Source organism: Siniperca chuatsi, linkage group LG5 (assembly GCF_020085105.1).
Source record: "Siniperca chuatsi isolate FFG_IHB_CAS linkage group LG5, ASM2008510v1, whole genome shotgun sequence".
Lineage (NCBI taxonomy): Eukaryota > Metazoa > Chordata > Actinopteri > Centrarchiformes > Sinipercidae > Siniperca > Siniperca chuatsi.
In genome coordinates this window covers 19556225-19575828 of record NC_058046.1, presented here as the reverse complement: position 1 = coordinate 19575828, position 19604 = coordinate 19556225, and the positions used below count along the sequence as shown (strand labels likewise).

The 19604-nt window shown below is 39.5% G+C and overlaps 1 protein-coding gene across 4 annotated transcripts in view; it reads right to left on the bottom strand.

Annotated features, from left to right (window-relative positions):
- pcsk5b (proprotein convertase subtilisin/kexin type 5b) overlaps positions 1-19604 on the bottom strand; it is a 78526-nt gene that overhangs the window by 56394 nt on the left and 2528 nt on the right. For all 4 annotated transcript variants that reach the window (XM_044197637.1, XM_044197638.1, XM_044197639.1 and 1 more), the window contains exons 2-7: positions 16799-16903; positions 8044-8196; positions 6089-6232; positions 5107-5183; positions 1164-1252; positions 136-308 (exon numbers count right to left, since the gene is read on the bottom strand). In XM_044197637.1, the coding sequence (XP_044053572.1) occupies positions 136-308; positions 1164-1252; positions 5107-5183; positions 6089-6232; positions 8044-8196; positions 16799-16903 (741 nt within the window). The remainder of the gene's footprint in view (positions 1-135; positions 309-1163; positions 1253-5106; positions 5184-6088; positions 6233-8043; positions 8197-16798; positions 16904-19604) is intronic.

Genomic DNA, 19604 nt, shown 5'->3' with positions numbered 1-19604 from the left:
TGCTTGGAGTGTGTGTTTGTATCTTTTCTCACCATATGAATACCAAAGTCAAAGTCTTGAGCTGAGCAATGATGCACATGTTCATTTGTACATGTTTCAGTATGTAAATGTGTATGCATGTGTGCATGTGCCCACCATGCGGATGCCATTCTCGAAGGCCTGCCTGGCCAGAGATGCTGGTCCGTCCACGGTCTTTCCATCATCATCAGGTCCCCAGCTGGCGCTGTAGATGTCAATGTGCTGCGGCTGGAGGCTCAGAGACTTGGCCTCCACCATATCTGTTACATCTCCATCCAGCATTCGCACACCTGATACACAAACACAGAAATAATACATGCCTGAACCAAAGTTTAATCTATCTCCTATGTATTTCTACAGAACTGGCTGAAAAAGTTTAACAATATACATTAAGCAGACAGCCTAGCTTAATGTCCTGCCCTAATAACCATAATAAATTAAACAGTCGGGCAAATCAAGCCTTTAATAAGGCTAATCAATACATTAATTAGCAAGTACTTCATGTCAGTGTGCCTGTCCCCCATAACACACCATTGTATTAAGACAAACTCTTCAAGCATTAGAAATTACACTTTAATAAAATCTTTCGCTCCTCTTTTATATACAAACTTCTGCAAAAAGTTCCTTCAAAATCTAATCAGATCATCTGCTCTAGTAATTATGAAGTTTCTATAATTAAAGCTCCACAAGCTATCACATATTAGTTTTTAGTTGTTGTATTCATAAGAATGCAAGCGCGCAGAGGCAGTCAGAAGTCACCATGACGATGTCAATCACATCACAATGGTGTGTGGGACATAAGCACATGATCAATCAGTAAACACAAAGACAAACTTAAAAACACAGAGTTAATTTAATTAAACCAGGTTGGTGGAAAGATTCTACATAGGGTGGTGAAAATCAGCACATCAACACCAGGACGAAATGTTCAGCAATGGTAGTTGTTAGTCTTTTCAGCATCCTTTCAGGCTGTGTCAGTATCATATCAAATGTCATACATTAGTGGTTATCAAGCCTTAATTACACTAACATACCCATACTTATGACACAAGTCATAACAAACTTCTGCTGAATAAACAGAAACATGTCAAAAACTGTTGATAAATATGGTTTCAAATATAAATACAAGATAACCAATCATTCACCTCCTATTCTGGCATTGTAGGCAATTCCCACAATGCAGTGGGAGTTGTTTGCGGCTGCAGCAACTTCGCCCGCACACCGCGTCCCGTGTCTGAGGAAAGAGCGGGAATGAACAGCTTATTACACAAATCTAGAATCCACGTGTATACACAAGCAGGATAGCACACAAATACCACCAGATAAACATGTGGCTTTTGAAGTGGAAAGCAAGGACACTTACACATAAACACACATTTTCACAGATAAATGGGTACATACCTGTTGAAGCAATCCTAAACAAAACGGTTCAAGTGTAGTAAGTATTACAAACGTAGCAAACACTATAAATATTTCTACAATTCTTGCTTTTTCCCCTCATAGGCCTGACAGATAATTTAAGAAGATGTAGTTCAACATTTGTAATGCTGTCAGGACAAATATGTTTGGAGTTCCTCAATGTCAATGGTCCCCAAAATGTACAAACACACACAAACAGAGGCACAGCTTGGACCTTTTTTTGGCATTTTGTACATTTAGTGCAGCATGCAAGTGCTGTGGTCCCCAAGCGCTAACAGACTTAAACACACACAAAAACAATGATAGCTGAAACAATGCCCGTGATAAGTTAGACTACTCACACTACTCTCAACTAAACACACACACACACACACACACACACACACAACAGGGTAACATTCCACCAGTAACTGTAGTGGTGACAATCGGCCCGGGTCAGCAACCAGCGTAAACAAACATAAGTATGTTCGTGTCCGCTGTCTCCTCAAAAACACCACTTTCTAGATCGGCACAAACACGCTCACACACACGCACCTCCTGCAGAGAACATCTGCATCACAACACCCCCCCGGAAACAGCTCTGACCGCTGCCATGGAAACCCAGCATCTAGCTATCGAAACCCCCAGGGAAGACACAGGGAAGTTTTAAAGTCCAGGGAAGCACTCAGACTGAGGAAAATCTGTTTCACAGTAACTTGATGATTTCAGGATAACATTTATTAAACTACATGACCGAAGGTTTAAAAAAAATAAATAAATAAAACATCACTGGCATCACTGTCCTCACTTAGCTAAGGTGTATACTGCAACATCCATGCCTGGCAACTTCATCAAAAAAGGTCCTCCTTCTCATCTCTTTCTATTACTATTAAATTTAATAAAAAATGCACATTTAACTTTTCTTCACCTACAATCTGTCCCAGAATTTCACTCAATACAGTCCTCCACTGTTGGCTACATTGGTGCAATACAAAAGCACAGTAAAATGCACAACATACACCTATTGGTTTTGAGCACATTCCTTATCATGAAATCTGGAGTGGTTTTCAACCTTTCTTCCATCCTGACAAAATGAAAATGCTTGACCTTCTTCCTGTGATGTGTACACAATATTAAAGTCACGTGTGGAAAAGGATTTCAATATCCACAAACTATAGAAAGAAAATTGAAAATTCCCCGATTGCTAAGCTAAGCTAACCATCGGCGGGTGGTAGCTTCATATTTGGCAGACAGATATGAGAGTGGTATGAATCTTCTAATCTAGTCTCAGTAAGAAAGTGAAGAAGCGTATTTTCTAAAATGACGAACTATTCACCTCTGCCCACTTGTGTAGATATTTGTCTTCGCTTTTCATTTAGCATTCCTCATTTCACAGATATCAGAGTACCATTTCTACCACGTATTTCAAACACACATTTCAAACTGAAAATACACTACAATGATCTTAAGATTATTTTAAATTCATATCCAGTTTAGGTATTAGATGCATGGACACAATTTGTATATGTGGAAACCTTCCTTTTATCCTAGAGTTGCAATGATCTCACACATTTACAGAAAAGTTAACACAAATAATACTGTTTGGGTTAAAGTATAACATATTAAATGGCTGCAGATCAGTGATAGGCCTCTTTGTCACAGTTAATGAGCCAAACTGGCTCTCTCTTTCCAAACGCTTCAACAGTCTTCATTCAGTTCACTTCACTCCACTAATCCATAAAATCATCTGTCTGGGCGTCTTTCTAGGTCTTTGTGTTTGCCTGTATTTTCCATTTTCTACACATCTGTGTCACAGTCACTCAGGGACCACTCTGTGTTTCAACAAGAACCATATAACATTTGTGCAATGGATAATTGTCAGTGGGAACAATGCACACTCACACACAGTAATTATTCAAATGCAAACACATACTTTTTAAATTTCTGAAAGTTTTAAAGGATATGGCCACTTTAACTCACATTTAACTCTCTGTGATACAAGTCTGATTTTTTTTAGCTGAGTGTGTTTTGCCCCTGCTTCAATAAGCAAAGTAAAAACCCTATATTTGTTGGTTCTTTGTAAATAAGGCTTACTATAATTTCCAATTATCTAAATCCAATTTGTGTTTAGTTTTATGTACTGTATATTTCCATGTGTATTTGGTAGTTTGTTTTTTGAATAAGTCTTATTTGTATTTCCCCACACAGGTTTTAATATGGCAGGCCACCGGGAAACATTTATGGCTGCCCAGATCTATTTGGGGACCATTATTAAAAATTACAGTTACATTTTCTCAAAGTCACTTTGTATTACAGAGTGGTAACAACGACAGTTAAGAGAAGGTTATAATGAAAATAAGAAGATTGTCTATTTTCTTTCCTAGTTTCAAAGAACACACAAACACACACACACACACACACACACACACACACACACACACACCTACAACATCTGTAGACAGATAGCAAGTAGAGAAACCATAAAATCCCAAAACACAAACACTATATTACAAAACTGTCAGAAAGTTCTGTGACCACTTTGTCTTTTTGACAGAAGGACATCTGACTCAGACATAACAGGCGTTTCCACAATCTGTGGTGGTAGGAAAGATGATCTGTAGACAATATTTAAAGCAGACACTAGGAACTTCACTGGTAAAGCAATAGATGCTATTGCATCCAAATGTGTTACTTCAGAGAGCTGTATGGGAGACTGATAAAGTGGTAACGTACTTGCTCTTTTCCTCCTGCTTACATTCAAAGCACAGCTGTTAGTGCCGTTTGTACACATAGATGTCAACAACAGATTAAAATCCACAAGCATTATGTCATTCTTGTTGCTATACAACGCAAAGTTTAACAACAATCCACAGTTTGCCAGATGTAGCTTAAGTTAGCGTTATTCCTTAGAAATCTTACAGACCGTGTGCAATGCCAGTTTTAACTTGTCGGCCAACTCACACCAACCTTTCACATCTATTCAGCTCCCATGGGAGACGTGACCACCATGTTTCGATTAAACTAAAATGATAATGATCTCCAGTTTGTAAATTCCATAAGAGAATTTGTTGTAGAAAGAATAGTAATATGAAAAGTCAAAGAGGGTGAACCAGATTTCTGTCCACACACATAACATCATAGTCAACTATTCAGCCTTAAAAAGGAAACCAGCTCATTTAGCTGCATCTGTAGGCCTCATGTCTCTTTAAGACAATGCATTACCAGCAGGGACTGAGCCACTGCCAAGGCACTTGGGCTGCTGCAGCCAAACACACATACACACACCAAAAATCACTCACTGAGCCAAACTGGCACAAGACAAGCGAGTCTCTCTTTTTTTCCTCTTCTTACACACACACACACACACACACACACACACACACACACACACACACACACACACAATTCTTCTAAACAGAAAAACCACAACCCACCCACAATGTCACAATCAAATACACTAATGTAACTCATCGCACCCACAACAAGGTCAGGACTCAGCAAATACAAACATACTGAGGCGCAGAGCTTCTGGTAAAAATCAATAAGAAAAACACTGACACACAGAACAACATTTGGGTGATTGTAACACCAAAACACTTAAGTCACATCCTAATTTTTACCTGAAACCTATTTTAACAGTTAAAATTACATTTCTCTCTCTCATCATCCAGGATAGGTTTTTTTTCTTACTTGTTCTCATTGGTTGCGTCATATCGAGGCATGGGATCCATATCGTTGCCATTGACATCAAAGCTGGCTTGAGGGTCCTGGAGGAGACACGGAGGTCAAAACAAGTACATCAAACACCCAAATGACAGTTGTGTGTTTTCTCTCCCTGATCATTATTATAACAGGTAAATTCATTAGAAAAGTAGGTCCAACACTGCCTCTGTGTGTGTGTGTGTGTGTATTTGTGTGTATGTGAGAGAGAGATAGACCTGTGGAATGCCAAGAAGCTTCTCTAACCCAATCAAACAGTTCACATTAGCATCACTCACAACAGTTTTGCAAATCGAATGCAATCAGAGCTAACTCAATCTGCTGCGCCATGTGCCCTTCGGCATAAACAAATCCAGGCATTAAGAGTAGCTAATAACAGCAGTGCAGGCGCTGTCAAACAGGGTGTGAATCATTTTATCTGCACAGTTGATTGATGGTCTTACCTGCTGCCTCAGGCCAAGAAGTTGCTCTAACTATCTGGCCCTGGTCTGAGGTAGACATACCTTGGCATGCACATAAAGTATGTAATCACAGACAATAAGCATGTACACACACAGCATACCTGCACACCCACAGGTTTGAAGAAGCTTCCCTTCGAAATGTAATCCATGACGCATTATCTGATCCAAATTACAGTATCACAATCTAGTTGATTATTTGACTTCTGTAACATGAATTTCTTGCTTTTTGTAATGTGACTTGGTTATGTGCTAAAAAGACAATTAATTCCTACTTATAAAATATAATTTCTGTTTATATATATATATATAAAAAATACTCACTTACTCTAGCAGGTTACATATAAATTCCTCTACCTCTCCAAATCTCACACACAGACACTGACATATACAAAGATTAACACTTTAATTTCATTGACAACTCCAACACCCAACATGCACACGCACAAACTGCTGCTCATAGCCGCCCTACACGCGCATACATACACACTCACGTAGTTCTGAAAGAGGTCTGGGTGGTTCCTCTCGATGCCGTCATCTAGTATGGTCACCACCACGTCTTTACCCGTGTAGCCCCTCTTCCACGCCCCCATGATGTTCATGTCCGATTGGCAGTTATGGACGTCATCGTTACAATGCTGGACAGATGGTGGCCGGAGGTGAGGGGAGAGAAGGTAATGAAAGAGAGAGGAGAAAGAAAGAGAAACAAACACAAACGTGGGGGTGGGGGAGTAAAAAACATTCATCAGTGTCTTGCCGATGCACAACTTAAATTTTATGTGTACCCACATAATGAAATTTTCCACTTAACTTACAACCAGCGTGAGCTTTACCATTTTTCATATAGAGGCACAGTCACACAAGTTAACAAGAAGTTAAAGTCAAGTCTCAAAGTGTTTGAAAAAGTCTAAGTAAAATCTCAGCTTGGTAAAACCGTAACATCATATGTCTTTTTTCACTATTCAAATATAGAGCCTGTGCTTAAAAAAAGATAAATAAATAGTTAGAGATGGAATCCACAAGTGTGTAAAATCGTTTAACACATTGAACAATCTAAATAGTCTTGATGAAAATCTTGTCAATATCTCAGAGATCAGTGAGAGGAAATTACAAATTAGTTTATTTATTTTACACCCTTTCCTTTCGCCCCCCTAGCTTCCCCTTCACTGGTCCATAAGCAAAGGTGCTAACTCTTACTCAGCTGGCTCTCAACCAATTACAACAACATATGTAAACGTTGCTTGCTTATTGTGCTACAGCTGAGCTATTTTTATGTTATGTTATCAGGAATCTGACTAAGCTTGATGCTGGCAATCCAATATTCCTCACTGCAACTATATTTCGAATGCACTGCACATGCCACAAGCTGTTTGTTTGCATGCCAAATGGACAATTAGATATACAATTGTCTACCTAAAATAAATTTGATTTGACTTTTGAATTGAGTTTTCATTAGTCTTTTTACTACAGAATCAAACTTCTCCCTAAAAGTCCAAGTTATGTCTGACAATTTGTAGCTTCATCTTGCAGCTTCAATGTGATTCAAACTCACGTCTAAGTCACTGATACTGGTTAATCTCACATCTTTTTTCATCTGTGCTCTTGAATCTCTCGATTTATTTTCAATTAGATACAAAAATATACAGATGGACAAACTGACAAAAACATTTCACGGACAGAAATGTCTCAACCGTAGGCTATATCAGGCACTTTGTTAGAAATGACCGGAGGAAGCTTTAATTTCTATGTAAACCTGAAAACACACATCAAGTTCAGAGAGTTCTGTCCTACAGCTAGAAAAATATGTTTAAAACCTCTGGTCAAAGTATTAGGAGTTATCTATACGAAGTTAACAATTGACAGATCTGAGGACACTCGACCACACACACACACAAATACATAACTAAAAGAGCAATGATCTGAGGGTGTATGCAAACACTTGAGATAAGCCTGCAAATCTCTGCAATTTGAATGTACTGTGTGCGTGCGTGTGTGTTTGCTCACATGAACGAGTATATGCACAACACTGCCAATCTCAGAGAAACGGTTTTGAAATGCAGGAACACAAAGACACATACTTATGAATAAACACAGAATGTCTTACCTTGACCCTAAATTGTCTCTTTTCAAATTGAAGAAAGGCAACAATTTCATCACTATGGCTCTTCTATTCTTTCATTCAGTAAAACACACACGCGCAAATCCCTCAGCTCCACTGACCCTGCAGTAATCAGAATTATGGCATGACTTTGGCTGACCTTTGACCCACAAACTGGATAAATGTGGGCAAAGAACAGCATGCTCTAAAAAGAATAGACACATCACTGACGACACTAAATTGTATTGGGCTCTATATGGGTCGGAACTTGGATATTCTTGTTTGGTGCAGCAAACATCCAAACAGAGAGAGAGAGAGAGATTCCTTGGTATGAGCATACAGTGTACTCACAATGTACCACATACTGCTCCACTTGGCATCATTATAGAATATGTTGTTCTGGGCTGGGTTACTATGGGTGGGGCTTGCCAGAGAAAGGGGCAGGACTGGCTTGTAATCCCTCTTGATCCTCCTCTTCACCACCTGCTGCTGTATCCACTCCACCTGAAACACAGACAGGAGATATCAGAAACTGAGTAGGCTTCAAGTAATACCACACAGTAGTAGAATTACTTCACACATAGTACAATAAGTCAACAGGTTGAAGTTCCTCTGAAATTTTGTGATGAACTCACATACACAAAGATAAAGACCATCTCCAGAGAATAGATATGACGCAGTTTTTCACTTGTAAAGGTGATTTTTAATTCAAAAGAAAAAACATCTTCAAAAGTGACAACACTGAGATGTAAGGTAATTTCAGCCATATGGATCATCGGTAAACAAGTTCAACACTTTTTATGTGAGGTCTCCGCTTTTAAACGTGGCAAACATGAACAAATAAAGAATTTTTTTTTAAATAAAGTAATTTTTTTTTAAAACAACACTGTTTAAGAAGCATCACCAGAATCTTGATATTATTATTTTTAAAAAGGTATCCTTTTACCCATATAACCATGCATTTCAGTGTTAGCCTACAAGAGTTTTGCAGTGGATACATTTTTTCTCTCTCCATCAGTTCATTTCTCCCTGTCTGCAAAATGGACAGACTAATACACACACATATGCACTAAAGACATAAATGTCTCTCAGGTAACATCAATCGCTCAAATGTTATGGGCTCGCTTGAAGGCGCAAGGCATTCCTTGGCAGGAATCTCGCTGCACTTTCAGACGGAATTTTCCGATTTCAAAATCAGCATTGTTGGATCTGAACAAGAGGGAGTGGACCCACTTGCTTGGCCCTGGTCACCTCTTTTTAAAACCCTGAAATCTTGTGTTTAGTCTAGCTGAAGTCCTGCAGACTTCATCTGTCTGAAAAGAATCCATGAAACGTTTACAGCAATGATGACAACACAAAAACTGAAATATTAGCAGGCATAAAACTGGCACAAGACAAAAAGGGAACTTGTGTAAAGCTGTATGAGAGCATCCTGAGATGTAAATATTTCTGTAATAAATGAGAAATGGATTCTTCAGACTGACGTTTGCACATAAACATGATTGTATAAAAGCTTACACAGACTACATTAGAATCCTTCCAATTTACTTCAGGAATAGAGCATGTTCAGATGAAATGTTGTGGAGCCACTACTTATTTATATAGTATTTTCAAAGTGTGCTCTCCTCCTGAAATGATCGCCACACCATCTACTGTGAACTAAAAGTGTCTAGCTGTACACATGATGTACAGACAAAGAAACTCTGTTCATAACAGATAATCAATAGAATAATTTTTACATTGAAAAGTGTTTTTGTTTTGTTGCTCAGTTTGCCAGACCCAGAAGGCTTTACTGAACAATGTCCGACTGCAAAGACGAAGCATTTCTCCACATCAATACAGCTCCAGCAGATAGAGAGGAGAGAAGAAGAGAGAAAAGCTGGCAAAATGACTGCAGAGTGATTATCTGGTCTAATGCACTGAAACAATCTGCCAGGCTCTCCGGAGAGTTGGAGAGGGAGGCAACGAGACAAGATAAGACGAGAAAAAGAGAGGTGATAAAGAGCTGAAGAGAACAAGTCCCAGGAGAGTCAATAAAAAAAAATAAAAAAAAGCTGAGCTGGAAGGGGAGGGAAGTAAAAACAAATAGCAAGTGAGACCAAAAGGCAGCAAGTGAAGAGAGTAAGATTGATTTTATAAATAACACTGATTTAATAACTCAAGTATGTAGCTCTTTATAGATCATGAAGGAGGTAGAGAAAAAATTATTCTGTAGGTGACGTAATTTAATAACTCAAGCGTGCAGACCTCCCTTTTAAGAAAGCAAGATATGGGAGAAAAAGAAATGGCAAATGAAAATAAAACCAGGGCAGAGACAGAGACAAAGAGTAAAAAACACAGTGAGATATTTTGTTTTAGCCTGGTGCTCCTCCGTCTGCTGAGGTCTCAGCTCATTTCACTCCAAGTTCTGTCAGGACCATCAGCTTCAAAGCAACCGTTTACACACGCCATTAGCCTCAAAACAACACTGTCATCAGGAATTGGGCGTGTGTGCGTCTGTGCAAAACCACTGGTGTATCATTACAATTTGCATATATTAGCATAGCATCAGCCTCAATCTTTGATCAGCAGTGTAACTCTTAACTGCTCTTGTCCGTAACTTGGTGATTCGAGGAAGGTCTGACAATGAATGCATCACTGTCTCTCCACTCGCCACTGATCCTCTCCGCCGTTAATTCTTCTACAGACCGACGAGACAGAGCAAAGACTTTACAGATGGCAAACAAAAAGAAATTATTTTGCTGAAGTTGGATCCCAATTAGTGTGTCGTTCACCTGAGGTGTTAAGACCCAAGAATTTTTAAGAATCTCAGAAACACTTTGCTGAACATGCCTAATGAACTAGAACATCAACCGAACAACCTCAAGTTTCATGCATCTGCATGCTGGCAAGTATCCACCTTACTGAAGTGTCTTCAGAGCAAGACTTTGAATCCCTACCACCTCAGTCAGGTGCTGCTCTGTACCTGATGATGACCGCCATCCTCCCTAAGGAGGTGGTGCGTGAAGAGATTTAGGATCATTGAAGTATCAGGTAATATTATAGCCATATACTTCATGTCCTATGTACTGACTTAGTATAGTGAATAAAAAAGTCATGAAGCACTTCTAATGCATTGTTTCATCTGCAGCAGCCGATGATGATACTGGTTTGCTGTCTGACATTTCCTCAGCTTTAGTGACACTTTCTGAAAAATGTTTAACCAAAAAATTATTCTCTTTTCAGGTTTTTCATCTGATAACTTTCAAAGGTCTATGGGCTGAAAACTATTTTGAATTTCATTATGAAAAAGGAGAAGATAGATTAAAAAAAAGTTGGATATTTGTAAAGTAGAAATATGTTGTTGTCAGTTTACATCTAAAGCAGTTTGAAAGAGATTCTGCAGTTGTGCAGCCCTAGATGCTGTGAGACTCTGCCATTGATCATCCATGTCCTCATTTTCACACCCCTCATTTTCACAACTGCACATTTTCTGTTTCAGAAGAATAAGAAGAGGGAGACTGCTTCTAAAGCCAAAAGAAAATTATTCAAGCAAACTATGACCAACAATATCAACAATATGAGCACGAAGGCAGAGGAATAATAAATAAGTCTAGAGGTTTCAATGGGAATGTGAGTGATGCTGACATTAATATAAATAAATATAAAAACATAAACAACTCAGTCCCTATTCTCAGAAGGGCTGGTTATTTTCTTTTATTGATTTTTTCTAGCAACATAGATCTTCTTCAAAGGAAACACTGTATGGCTATAATGTACAGATACATACTTGAAGTATCTGCCAGCTGAAGAATAGTGTATGCACTAAAAATACAGTGGATAAAATGTGCATGTGTTTTACTGTGCCATGTCCTATGTTATGTGAAATGTTTAATCTCTACTAGTCTAAAAAAATACATTTCTTTTTGCATTTAAAGTGGTTTCCTACTTTTTATCTTCATACTGCTACTGCTTAAAAGGGCGGTTTTGCATTTCTTTACTTGGATTTATTTCAATATACTTTTGTCCTCTATTTGCAGGATGACCCGATACAGATAAATGGTATTCAACAGTTTTTCTAAAGCTATCAAGGGCAATGCCATCCTTTGTTGTCCCTGCTAAAAACCACTCACTGGTAACAGCCCTCAATTGTGTCACGTTTGCCAATCCCTGTCCAAACAAAAACAATATTGCCCTCTATTAATGCCTCCAAAATTTGCCCGTGTATTACTACCTTTGTTTCAGTGCCAATTCGCTGGCAGGCTCTGAAGCATGACGATTGGATCTGCTCCATTCTTTCGACTCCAGCTTGGTGGAGCAGAGGAATGATCTGCAAGCACCTGTACCTCTCCGTCACCCTCCTTTTTTTCTTTTCTCCCACCCCAACTCCCTCTCCTATCTCACTCTTACTTTTCTCATTTCTCTCCCTCATCAGCTTCTTCCTCGCTGTCTCTCCTTTGTTGCATTTCAGGTCTTCTTCTCAGCAGATGCCCATTTTTCTCTGAGATTGCCTGTCTTTTTCTCTCTCGTTCACACTCCAACCCCCTTCCTCCCTCCCTCTCTCTCATTTGCTCTCTGTGTAAGGGTTTGCAGGTGGCTCTTGCTGGCTGGGTCAGTAACCAGGGGAAACTGGGGAAGAGTTCACTTCAATAGAACAAATGGGAACAAATTGATCCACTTTCGCTGCTGTTTTTGAGACGCTGTTTGAGTTGAAGGCAAAAGAAGTGAAAGCTGTGAGTTTTAAAAAAGGTCAAAGGCTAGAGTAGCAGAACACCCATTACAACTTTGGACTGACACGAGAAGCCAGTTCTTCTGCTCTCTTAAGTGCAATGCACAGCACACAGTCGCGCAACTTTTCACAGACGGTCTGAGCCCCGTAGTGCTGTGCTGGCCAGCTGTAGGTGCTCGTCTCAGGGCGTCAACTAATGGTTCATCTGTTAAATAAATTCAAGGCAAAAACAGATTCTGTGGCAGAATGTCACACAAGCATCCTAGCTTTATGGAAATCTGTACCTGGGACAGTGTGGAGTCTCATAATACCTGTGCGTATGCAAATTACCCCTAAGGTCCTGAGGTACACAAGCTCCGTCTGTGTTGTCTCCTTGATGCTGTGAGTGTCCTTGCCATGAATACAGTGAGCTCTAAAGGCAGTTGGATGAGCCATAGTGGATAAATACTGAGTAGACTTTAACTGTTTTAACTGTTTAATAATTGAATTTGAGCTCATTCACGTAGTATTACTATGTGGTAAAATATTTTCCTTATGTGGCATGACTGCTAGAACCCTTGAAATTTCATCTTGTCGTCACAGCCATTTTGCATTTCAGAGTATCCCGGCGAGGGTTCAGCTGCGGACCACACCTGGGTCTCAGTTTTCCTCCACATGTCTGGATAAATGACTTCAAGTAAACAAGCATCTCGCTAAGCGAAACCGGCTGGAAACACCATGCTGCCGCAACAGAACGCCGTGGAGGCGTACAGCAGTTGTTTCTCTCTACTAATCTCTGCACAGACTTCAAAAGGACATTATAAAAGGAGAAACAACCACTGTAGTACTCTAATTGTTGTTTACAGTAAACTTGAAATTGCTGGAAATAGATTTCAAACAAAGCAGACTGAGTATACTTGAACTCATTTCACACCAAAAACTAATAACAGTGCAGAACTACAACAAAAAAGTCTGCGGCTGTCCAAATTCTCTTGGGATTCCCAGTATGAATGAGTCATGGGCATACGTCAGCATAGCTGTGCAAGGTGCAAGCTGAGTGCTGCTTAAGACACAAAGAAAAGATCTCCTCACTAACAGGATTGTATTTAGTTTTTAATTGGAGCACAACAACATATTTCACCACTTTGTCTTTCTCAAATTGATTTACAGGCATTATGATACACGGAGGGAAAGATCACAAACATTTGTCCTATAATTTCTTCTTGATGGAATGTGAAGATTGAGAAATTAAAACTTAATTTAATTGTTTTGAGACTATAAAGTTAGTTAGACCTTCACTGTCTGTTCAGTGGTATAAGAAATACTGATAAACATAAGAAGCTAAAAATCTTGTATTTAATCTTTGAAAAAGTTTTTTTTTTTTTTTTTTTTTTTAGGAATGGTTAGAGACGTGCAGCTATCAAGGCGAAGACACACGCTCTGTCCAGGCCAATTGCCCTGGCAGTCATTCACCAGCCTGGAAAAATAAGTGGTCTTTGACCTGAGAGGCAAGTGACACTGCAGTTAGGCGGATGCCATAAAGTGGTAATCTGTGCTGTGCTGCATCACCATGGTAACATGCGTGCCAATGAGTACTGTGGATGGCAGGGTGCGCCTTTCATGGCACCGCTACACCCATCTGACTCACTCACACACAAACACACACGGCTGTCATTATTACAAAACCTGATTGCAAAACATCATTAGCAGTATGCCAGACTGCGCCAGTGCCAAACTAGCCGTCATGTGGATCCCAAACCCATAGACAGGTCCGCAGATTACGCTGTAAGCATAGCCAGTCGGGGGGAAACACTGACAGCTCCTTTCCTCTCTTCTCCGCTTTTCCTTTATTTGGTTTCTCTAATCCATCTTTCCCCTCTTCCCTTCTCTCTTCAGCTCCTCTTCACTCTCATTCTGTTGTAATAGCTCCTTTTCCCTTTTCTCTCCTTTAACCTCTCCTCTCTGATCTAGTCTTCTAAAATCTCAGTCTCTCAGCCAGCTGGCATCAGGACACAAACCTTCCTCCACCATGGCACAGTGTCAGGCCCAAGAGAGTAAGAGAACCGAAGATGGAGAGAGAGAGATGAGTACGCTGAAAACAACAGTGATTAAAGGAGATAGGGGAGGGAGTCCAAGGAAGAAAAAAGGGATGACAGGTAAGGACAGCAGGTGGACAAAACAAGCTGAGAGGACAAAAAAAAAGTACAGAAAGGAAAGAAAATTGACAAGAAACAAAGAGATAGATGACACCAAGATAAGATAACAGAAGATGACAGACACTGTCTTATACTTTCTGTTTCGCTCACTATTTCTGTTCTCTATTTCGTCTTCCATCCATTCCTTTTACAATCACACTGATACATCATTATCATTCCTCAGCAGTCAGCATGCATTCATGTGCATGCACAGATACAAACAAACAAACTTGCATGCGCTTGAATCCACTGTTCAACACACACACACACACACACACACACACAGCTACTGCTGCTGGATGAAAACCCTGAATCTCCAGAAAGTCAATATTTTTCAAAATCACTGTAATGGTTGAGGAGTTATGTCTTGTTTTTTCAGGATCAAGTCAAGTAAAGTTTGTGTCATATACAAATGTGACAAAAAACATTTCCACAAACTGTCCTGTCCTTGAAACCCATTTGACACTATATACTTTAGCACTCTATACACAAAAATCACAAAAAACACCCCCCAAGTTTGATTTAGCAACTCGTCCTGTGTATTTTGATGAAGTTCAGAGTGGTGTGAGGTTCAGGCTTCATTAATAATGCAGCCAGGGTTTGATGCCCTGGTGCAATGATGAGAGGGACACTAACAGGACAAGAGGAAGGGTTTACCTTAGGTCAAACTTTTGTTTGAAGGGCCAGTTCACCCAAATCACAAAAAAACATATTGCTAAGTTGACTAAGATTCTTTGCAAGCCTGTATTTTATATTTAAAAAGGAAATCTAACCGTGGTGAAGTAGAAACCATGTCACTGTTTTTTGTATTAAATAAATGCCTTTTTTTATATGCTCTGACTTGTGGCCGTAGTATAATATGTTGAACGACCACTGGCGCAAAGTTTTAGGGATAACACTGTTTCTGGTTAAGAAGTTAACCTGTAGGGGTAGGTAGGGGGCAAGGCTTTTCTGTGAGCCACGTAGCTGGAATGGAAAATCTAGGATTTCCCTTAATTTTGATTTAACAGATCTGATTAACTGGCTAGTCCTTTTTTCTGGGACACCACCCTATACACCAAGCGGCCTTGTGTACCTCACACCTCTCTGGCAGGGTGAAGGCAGTCAAGAAATAACTGTCTTAATGTAATTAAGGTATCTAGACCTCTCTGCAGGCTGGATATGTGCTTTCTGAACATATTTCACACAAACATGATGGTTGCAAAAGAAACGTAATGTTTGAAATCGCTATATATTTTAATAGAATTCTGCTTTAAATAATACCAATTGGCCAATGATGAGTGTCCCCTTAATAATGAGCAAGGCATAAGCGCGGACTAGCAAAAAATGGCAAATTCAGCAGTTTGTTTTGTGTAACTCTTCCGGATTGTGGAGTATAATGAAGCAGCATTTAAAAGCTGTTGGCAGGGCTTTTCACTTTTTGTCTTTTTTATTTCAAGGAAAATTATATTTAAATAATGTTTTAACTGCCACCTCTACACCTATCCAGCAATGTAATAGTTCCTGTCCTCATAAACACTGTGTCCTAATAATCCATTTGTGTACAGGTCTTGTCTGCAACAACAAGGACAAGAAAGTTGACACCTGAGTTGGTGTGTACTATTTATTTCACACATTCTTCAGGTCTATGTGTCAAATACAGCAGGGATCTAATTGTAAACTTTAAAAAGCTGATGTCCTAAACAGGTAATGTTATTTATTTGCAAAGTGGAAATTATGAATATATTGTAATGGCATATTTCACAAAGGAATATACCATTATTAAACAAATGAGGACACATATGAAGAAATCAGCTAATGGTCTAAGTAAAGTACTTGTCAGAAATGCCTGTCTAAAAGTCTGCCAGAAACACAGAGACATTTGGCAAAATACCTTAAAATTGTGTAAAAGTTAATTATATATCCTGGAAATAGTTGCAACTCAAGGTCCACTTACTCGCTTTTTCCAGGGCTTTCAACTGCACCACATCAGCAGGTATTCATCAGCAGATGGAGTTCCATTCTTAGGTCACATAATGACAACTGAGTCATCTCCATGACAACTGAGCAAACTTTATCCACTGGTGAATACCATATGGTATCCGGGAAAAGCTAGTATGTGGACCTTGAGTTATGATTATTTTGCTAAACTATCTCCAGTATCATCGGAAATACATACTCTATGATCTATTTTGATTCTAAACCTGTAATTCACAGTACAACACAAACAGTACAACAGGTTTACCTTGGGCTCCATGGAGATGAAACTATGGCGACCACGGCTAGACAAAGTCGACCTCTTGATGGTCCGGCTATGGAAGAAGTGATAGTGGTCTTTGAGATCCCCAATCTGCAAAACACATAGACAGACTTAAGAAAAGTATTTATTCATTCCATAACTCTTTCTACCTCACCATAACTCATTAGTGTAACTATAAAAATAAGATTTTTTTTCCCCCACAACAATGTCCTAAATGATCATAAGTAACTGCTCTGGCATTTTCATTCTTGTAAAGATGTTTGCATTCCACAGCTGAAACAGATATCAGACACATATACTGTTTATACATCATACATGACATTAGAGTTTATCACAGTCATTAACGAATCGGGTAAACTCCTGTTGTGAGTGACAACCACCACAGCTAAAACACTTTAAAGTATTTTTAGAGAAGTTCTTCTCTTAAAGTAGTAAAAGGACATTTTTTTCTATGATGTTATGTTAATGCTTTTTCAATGTATTATACATTATATGTTTTTTTTGAGCTCTTAAAAACTGTCAGAGAAAAAGAAAGGGACGTGCACTAAAAGGTGAGACAGAAAGGGCAGACAAGTCAAACAAAAACAGACAAAAAGACAGAAAGTCAGACAAATGTACAGACACACACAAACAGACAAAAGACTTTGAGTGACAGAGAGATGAGGAGGACAGAGGATCCGCAGACAGACAATGATAGATAGCGAGCTGCTGGACGGTGATTAGTTTTAATAATTGATAAAGTCCATACAATCCCTCAGATGATCAAACTGTCATGGCTGCCAAGGGTCCTGTGGTGCGTCACTGATCCATGGCTGAGCTCCACCGCCACGGAGCCCATTAGATCAGCTTTCAGCTCAATGTTCATGCACATACACACATTCTCCAACTTCCAGACTGATAAAATGAGAAACAAGAAAGTGCCAATAAGCCTAGCTGGGTCACCTTTCAGCAAACACCAAATATCAGCTAAACACGCAGCACACATCAGAGGTCTTGGGTAATCGGAGTAAAAAGCATTCTACATACTAACAAACTGGATTTCCATAATAGGCGGCTACCACTTTGGATGTGTCTCATGGTGTAAACAGGTCTCAACATATCATGCTTCCACTGCCTATTTAATCTACTCAACATCTGCACTGCCATTAGCAGGCCACCCTTCCCTCTAGGAGTGTCTGCAAATAGGGAGCTGCAGGAAAAGCTCTACACACAGAATTAAAAAAACTCAAATTTCCTTTTTTAAAAGCCATCTACAGTGTTTCTTTTTCAAAAATCACCCATTTATTCCAATTACAGTGCCAGTTTATCATAGCTTCAACGCCTCTTCAGGTTGTACTATATCTCACATTCGATGTGCAGCTTCAGAAACTTTTTTTATCCTCAACTCGAGTCTACAAGTATGGCTTGAGTTGCTACTGTTGTAGTTATGACTACATGTGATCAGATGGAAATGCAGGGGTTGTACAGGCAACTGAACTTTCATTCTGATGCAATAACCCGCATAGTGAATCGCAGCTTCAGCATAACCTGTGGTTACTGGGAATTATGTCGTAAGAAATTTGTGAAGCGAAACCACTTGCACTTCAGTGATTCATGATGTCTTGCATTCACTGGATGCGTTAAACTTCCATATCACTTGATACTAAAAGGTGATAAGTGTGGTGCAGCTACGTGCTTGCTGTCCACATTAAACAACAGAACAAAAAAGGACATAACACAAGATGATGAGTGCTCACACACACTGCGGGATTCTGCCATTGCAAACAAAAATCTCAGGTGTCCACAAAAGAGTGAATGGAATTACAAAATACATGTTTTCTGACTTCTTGCTGCACGGTGCAGATGCTGCAGTCCTATTACAGCTACATTGTTGAATTGATAATAAGGATAATACTGACAAAATATGTATTTCACTTATTTGTATTTGCATACAAATGTGGATAGATAGGGGCAAAATGATACTGAGATTGTCTTTATTCTGTTCTACAATGTTTAGCCGTGTTACACAACAGAATAATCTGCACCAGCTTTCATCCCTATCCCCCTAGTCCCATAACCCTTATCCCAACTGGCCCAGAGTAAGAATTAAAATCATCAACTCAGGCTTAATCAACAAACCAAAAAGTACAATAAATTAATTACTGATTGTTTTACTGGTCATCACAGACACTGGATAAAAATGATCAGTATGAGTGAGGTATTTTTGAGGTATAAATGTTACTCTTGATACCCTACTTCAGCATAACAAACTTTCCAATAACAATACTCTGTTGGCCTGATGCCTTTAAGAATTGATGTATCCGTACACTGCCTAAATCATCTCACAACTTGTTATTGATGCAGCCACCTCCTGTCCACATCTCACTATAGATCATCACCCTCTCAATAGCTCCAAGTCCTCTCCCATCTCTTCAAAACACTGTTCTGTTTGAACAGATATCCACATCTAGGGCCCTGTCAGCTGATTTAGACTCAATTTGGGCCAGTGTCTTAGTCTGGGAGAGGGGCTCCATGGTTAAGAGGATTACCCAGAATTCCCCCAACGAGATGCTCTCTCACTCCATGCCAACTCTTTTCATCCATCCATCCATCCATCCATCCATCCATCGTTCCTTCCTTCGCTCCCTCCTCCTTCCATCTCCCAGTGTGTGGTTATCTTTGTCTGTTCTCCTCTTTCCATCCGTCAAGAAGACTATACTGTCCCTCTGTCACATGGTTTCCCTACCCATCCCCCTTTTCTCTCTTTAACTACTTTGCTTCCCCTCACAACTTAAAACCTCTTCTCATTTAG